Genomic DNA, 7,492 nt, shown 5'->3' on the forward strand with positions numbered 1-7,492 from the left:
AATTGAAATCTCTATGAATAATGATCTTTCTAAATTGTATCAATGGTCCAGTGACTGGCTTGTTAGCTTTAACCCCTCTAAAACCAAAGTAGTCCTTTTTTCAACCAAACCCATAAGCCAATTACCAAACTTGATTCTCGGTCAGGAACCTTTAGAATTCGTACCATTCCATAAACATCTTGGCATCACATTATCGAATGATCTAAAATGGTCGATCCATATCGATACGATTTGTAAGTCTGCCTATAAATTGATTGGTGTTTTACGTAAACTTAAATTCACTCTCAACAGAAAAACCCTCTTAAGCATTTATACAACTTATGTAAGGCCGCGTCTAGAATTTGCCTGCCAGGTGTGGGATTGCTGTAATATCTCAGATTTAGACCGTCTCGAACATGTCCAGCTTGAAGCCGCCAGAGTCATAACAGGTCTCACTAAATATTGTAAAATTGAATCCCTATATTTCGAAACCGGCCTGCATACACTTTCCGAACGTAGGAAAACCCGTCGTCTTTCTCTTCTCTATAATATTGTCCACAATAATGCGCCCAATTATCTTATTGATATCTTAACCCCTATTGATGCTACTCCTAGATTTTATAATCTCAGAAATTCAAATGAAATCCCGATTCCCTTTGCCCGTACTACTGCTTACCAACGATCGTTTTTTCCCTCTACCACTCATGATTGGAATCTATTAGACGCACAGTTAAAAGACTCCCCCTCCATTAAAGCTTTCAAAATCAATCTTAAAAGAAGTTTCTTATCAAATTCAGCCCCTGTTTATTTTGATGCTCGAGACAGACGTGAAAATATTTTATTAACACGAATTCGTCACAATTGTAGCGGTTTAAATGCTGATCTTTTCAAAATAAATGTTATTACCAATTCTTCTTGTAAATGTGGCTATCATACGGAAAATTCGTTTCATTATTTTTTTGACTGTCAGATTTATCGAGCCCAGCGATTAGTACTTTTGTCTAACTTGTCTGACTATGTTGTAAATTTAGAGCTAATTCTGTGTGGTAATCGTAACTTTTCTGTAGATACTAATATTATAATTTTTAAACATGTCCATGACTTTATTAAACACTCTAAACGCTTTTAATTGCAAGTTTTACATCTATAATGAATCTATTACCATTATTTTCTGGTTGTCGGTTTATGTTGTTGTTTATATTTTGTTTTCTTCTCTAATTTTTCTTTTCTTTTCTAAAGATTCCAAGTTATTTTGCTTTTAATAACTTTGTTTGTAAAATATGTTCGTATCTTGTCAATATTATTGTGTATAACTTTGTGTGGAGCGGATTTTTCCTAAGTTCTTGAAACTTGCATCCAATCCCTTTGATTTTCCAATAAAATATGTTTAAACGTAAACGTAAACATGACTGGTAAATACTGTCAAATCATTAGTCTAGAGCTCTAGTCAGACATGACTGGTAAATACAGCCAAATCAACAGTCTAGAGCTCTAGTCAGACATGGCTGGTAAATACAATCAAATCAACAGTCTAGAGCTCTAGTCAGACATGACTGGTAAATACTGTCAAATCAATAGTCTAGAGCTCTAGCCAGACATGACTGGTAAATACAGCCAAATCAACAGTCTAGAGCTCTAGTCAGACATGACTGGTAAATACAGCCAAATCAACAGTCTAGAGCTCTAATCAGACATGACTGGTAAATACAGCCAAATCAACAGTCTAGAGCTCTAGTCAGACATGACTGGTAAATACTGTCAAATCCACAGTCTAGAACTCTAGTCAGATATGACTGGTAAATACAGCCAAATCAACAGTCTAGAGCTTTAGTCAGACATGACTGGTAAATACAGCCAAATCAACAGTCTAGAGCTCTAGTCAGACATGACTGGTAAATACAGCCAAATCAACAGTCTAAAGCTCTAGTCAGACATGGCTGGTAAATACAATCAAATCAACAGTCTAGAGCTCTAGTCAGACATGACTGGTAAATACAGCCAAATCAACAGTCTAGAGCTCTAGTCAGACATGGCTGGTAAATACAATCAAATCAACAGTCTAGAGCTCTAGTCAGACATGACTGGTAAATACTGTCAAATCAATAGTCTAGAGCTCTAGCCAGACATGACTGGTAAATACAGCCAAATCAACAGTCTAGAGCTCTAGTCAGACATGACTGGTAAATACAGCCAAATCAACAGTCTAGAGCTCTAATCAGACATGACTGGTAAATACAGCCAAATCAACAGTCTAGAGCTCTAGTCAGACATGACTGGTAAATACTGTCAAATCCACAGTCTAGAACTCTAGTCAGATATGACTGGTAAATACAGCCAAATCAACAGTCTAGAGCTTTAGTCAGACATGACTGGTAAATACAGCCAAATCAACAGTCTAGAGCTCTAGTCAGACATGACTGGTAAATACAGCCAAATCAACAGTCTAAAGCTCTAGTCAGACATGGCTGGTAAATACAATCAAATCAACAGTCTAGAGCTCTAGTCAGACATGGCTGGTAAATACAATCAAATCAACAGTCTAGAGCTCTAGTCAGACATGACTGGTAAATACAATCAAATCAACAGTCTAGAACTATAGTCAGACATGACTGGTAAATACAATCAAATCAACAGTCTAGAGCTCTAGTCAGACATCATCTCAGCTTAAAGAAATACTACCTCTTAGTATGGATAAACAATTCAAAGTCTCAAACTTGGCCAATAAGAGTATATATTCATTACCAGGTGTCATGACCAAAGAACTGAATCTCTATATCAGACGATAGATCCATTAAACTAAGTAATTATTGAAAAACTCTTCTAGGCAAGGTTCAAAATTACTTAGTTTTATGGATTATTACTTAGTTTTATAGATTATTACTTAGTTTTATAGATTCTGCTGTATAGTTTTGACACCAGGTAAGTTCATTAATGAACAAATATTCATTTTGGCCAAATTTAAAAATTTCAAGTTTTGGTCAACCTAGACAAACAGTCTAGAACTCTTGTCAGACATGACTGGTAAATACTGTCAAATAAACAGTCTAGAGCTCCAGTCAGACAGTTTAACATAAATAAAAATGGAAAATATAGTCTTACATATATAATTACAAATATTTACAATGAAAACAATTTTACAGAAATATAATATATTTCAATCATGATATAATAAAAAGAGGGGTCAAAGATTGAATTGTGGAATAAACTTTATTTCAATGATATTTCTCTGATCTGTGTGATATTAACTTGAATCACAAACTGATTGTTAGAATTTAAATAACCATTTCTTTTATCATTGAGTTTAGATCAGGTGATACTGATAGGATCCTCCCAACACAAATACCAACCCACATAACCTCTCTCTAATCTCTCTTTACTGTATGTATTAGTTATAGATTTACTGTCATCATCAATATTCAATAAACTGATTTGACCATCAATAATACAATAGTTTAATCTAGGATTGTCATCTGGTAATAGTTTAATATTAATATGTAAATAACCACTACGCCTCATTACACAACAACTCCATACCAAGTTACTGTAACTAAACTTGTCTTGACTGTAATACTCTTCATCATCCTTCTTTATATCATTTATATTAAAATAAAATTGATATGAATTAGACTCGTGTAGTTTGGGTATGTGATATTGTTTTAACACCATGGATCCTAACATGTCGATATTTAAACTAAAATCTTTTTCTTTCCAATCAAAATACTGAACCACTGATGGTGTTTCGACTTTCACATCTTTACACAATTCTTCTAGCTCTTTTATTTTCTCAAGTGAAACTAAAATTTGTAAATCACAATCTTCTGTTAAAGAAGGAAAATTCGTCTCCAGATTCAGTTTGAATTTTTTTATATCTACCATAATTTTCTCTTCAATTTTGGTCAATTTCGATTCTGATTCTTCAGACTTATCTTTGACGTCTGTCATGATTCTCTCACTGCTAGCCTTTATATCTGCTATAATTTTATCAGTTTGTTTGGTTATTCTGCTACAAGCATCTTCAGTAAAACGCTGGAATGTCTCTCTCGCTTTTACTAACAGCACGTGAGTTTCTTCCAAGTCTTTGATTTTATTTTGGATGAATTTCTCTGAGGTTAAAACTAGCTCTGTAGCTTTTTCTTTCACAGTTTCACATTCTACATCTAAATACTCGTGAACGTTGTGTTCTTTCAGAAAACATTTATGACATAACACACAGTGACAAGTTAGACAATAGTAGTCTATTGGTCTCTCTCTATGACATGGACAGTGGTATTTTACCTTTGAAGAGGTTTTGTCTGTTAGATGTGTTGTAGGTGATGTTGTACAAGTAACTTGTGTTGTAGGTGATGTTGTACCAGTAACTTGTGCTGTTCGTGGTGAAGGTTCAATTATGAAATTGGTTGTAAACATCTTAGCACCACCTTCTGGAATCTTAACATCCTGCTGACAGATCGGACAGGGGAATGTTTCTGTTTTATCACCAATATATGTCTCTACGCAGCCTAGACAGAAAGTATGACCGCATGTTATAAATTTAGGTGTTTTAAAACCTTCACAACAAATAGAACATTCTAGTGTGTTACTCACTGAAGCTGTGGCCATTTTATTATTCTAAAACACACTGAAGAAATTCTGTTTGATTTCTACTAATATTCACATTATATACTGGTTTAAATTTCTTAGAAATGGCTTCTTGAGTACTTCCTTCTAGAGACGATAAGCAATAACTTGTTCTGTCTGTCACTAGTTGAAATAATAACATCACAATAGATAAATCTCCGGCTATCTATATAAACTATTTAACACGGAATACGTTCAGTTTCCACGAATAATTACGTCACATGTTTCAATTTCTCAGAAATAACTTCGTCTCACTTGATATACAGGTCATACAATGTGTAGAAAAAGCTTGTTGTATTAAACTAAAAATTTAATGATAGTTATAATACCTTATTATATCAGCCTCTGTTTGAAATATAGGTCAGTCAATAAATAGCAGTGTATATCAAGTTTAGATATAATATTAATATAACTGATATGTCACAGTGACCTCAATAAATATACTTTTGATACTGAATAAATATATTAAATTTAACATTGTATACTTCATCTTTTAATAGTACAACAGTCGATCGCAGTCTAGAAATATATATAAGAGTTCTGTATACAGAAACACCAAACATCACCTTACTTTAGTCAGTAGTACTATTGTCTGTTTATTGAACACCAGATATCACCTAACTCTAGGTTATATTCTAGAGAGCTGTCCACTGTTGTACTATTGTCTGTTTATAGAAACACCATTCATTAACTCTGAATTATATTCTAGAGAGTGGTCCACTGTTGTACTATTATCTCTTTGTAGAAACACTAGACATCACCTAACTCTGGGTTATTTTTTTGAAGGTGGTCCACTGTTGTACTATTGTCTGTTTATAGAAACACCAGACATCACCTAACTCTAGGTTATATTATAGAGGGTGGTCCACTGTTGCACTATTGTCTGTCTATAGAAACACAAGTCATCACCTAACTCTAGGTTATATTCTAGAGAGTGGTGTCCACTGTTGTACTATTGTCTGTTTATCAGGCATCACCTAACCTGGATTATATCCCACAAGAAACTACATACCTCACCGAATTACACTGTTACTAAAAGAACCTGACAAATTTTGAACACCGCTGCTAAAGGAATATGTTATAATGGCAAAATTAAAATCATTACTATTACCTCCCTTCCCCATATAAATCTTTATTATTACCTCCCTTCCCCCTATAAATCATTACTATTACCTCCCTTCCCCCTATACTGATATATACAGTCAAATCAACAGCCTAGAACTCTAGTCAGACATGACTTGTAAATACAGTCAAATCAACAGTCTAGAGCTCTAGTCAGACATAACTGGTAAATATAGTCAAATCAACATTTGTAACTTCAGCTAAATCAAACACCTTGATTTTCGTAAGATAAAAGATTGAATTGTGAAATAAACTTTATTTCAATGATATTTCTCTGATCTGTGTGATATTAACTTGAATCACAAACTGATTGTTAGAATTTAAATAACCATAATTTTTATCAGCGAGTTTAGACCAGGTGATTGGACTCGCCCACCAACTAAAATCACCTATATCGAATCACTCGTTACTACTTCTTTCAGTTATAGTTTTACTGTCATCATCAATATTCAATATACTGATTTGACCATCAACAATACAATAGTTTAATCTAGGATTGTCAACTGGTAATAATTTAATATTAATATATAAATAACCATTACACCTCAATACATAACAACCCCATACCAAGTTACTGTAACTAAACTTGTCTTGAATGAAATATCATTCAATCTCCGTCTTAACATCATTGGTTGACATCAATATGAGTTGTTTAACATCAATATGAGTTGTTTGACATCAATATGAGTTGTTTGGCATCAATATGAGTTGTTTGGTATCAATATGAATTGTTTGATATCAATATGAGTTGTTTGATATCAATATGAATTGTTTGGCATCAATATGAGTTGTTTGGCATCAATATGAGTTGTTTGGCATCAATATGAGTTGTTTGATATCAATATGAGTTGTTTGGCATCAATATGAGTTGTTTGATATCAATATGAGTTGTTTGGCATCAATAGGAGTTGTTTGGCATCAATATGAGTTGTTTGGCATCAATATGAGTTGTTTGGCATCAATATGAGTTGTTTGATATCAATATGAGTTGTTTGATATCAATATGAGTTGTTTGATATCAATATGAGTTGTTTGGTATCAATATGAGTTGTTTGGTATCAATATGAGTTGTTTGGCATCAATATGAGTTGTTTGATATCAATATGAGTTGTTTGGCATCAATAGGAGTTGTTTGGCATCAATATGAGTTGTTTGGCATCAATATGAGTTGTTTGGCATCAATATGAGTTGTTTGATATCAATATGAGTTGTTTGACATCAATATGAGTTGTATGGCATCAATATGAGTTGTTTGGCATCAATATGAATTGTTTAACATCAATATGAATTGTTTGGTATCAATATGAGTTGTTTGATATCAATATGAGTCGTTTGATATCAATATGAGTTGTTTGATATCAATATGAGTTGTTTGGTATCAATATGAGTTGTTTGGCATCAATATGAGTTGTTTGATATCAATATGAGTTGTTTAACATCAATATGAATTGTTTGGTATCAATATGAGTTGTTTGATATCAATATGAGTTGTTTGATATCAATATGAGTTGTTTGATATCAATATGAGTTGTTTGAAATCAATATGAGTTGTTTGGTATCAATATGAGTTGTTTGACATCAATATGAGTTGTTTGATATCAATATGAGTTGTTTGGTATCAATATGAGTTGTTTGGTATCAATATGAGTTGTTTGGCATCAATATGAGTTGTTTGGTATCAATATGAGTTGTTTGGCATCAATATGAGTGTTTGATATCAATATGAGTTGTTTGGCATCAATATGAGTTGTTTGGTATCAATATGAGTTGTTTG

General features: G+C 33.1%; 1 protein-coding gene across 1 annotated transcript; it reads right to left on the reverse strand.

The window, feature by feature from the left end:
* Positions 1–4,392: 4,392 nt before the first annotated feature.
* Positions 4,393–4,578, reverse strand: LOTGIDRAFT_141550 (hypothetical protein; the record flags this gene model as incomplete). Its single annotated transcript, XM_009051291.1, has 1 exon — positions 4,393–4,578. A coding segment is annotated over one exon (186 nt), but the record flags the coding sequence as incomplete, so codon positions are not given.
* Positions 4,579–7,492: the final 2,914 nt, after the last annotated feature.

Source organism: Lottia gigantea, assembly GCF_000327385.1.
Source record: "Lottia gigantea unplaced genomic scaffold LOTGIsca_163, whole genome shotgun sequence".
NCBI classification, from domain to species: Eukaryota; Metazoa; Mollusca; class Gastropoda; family Lottiidae; genus Lottia; species Lottia gigantea.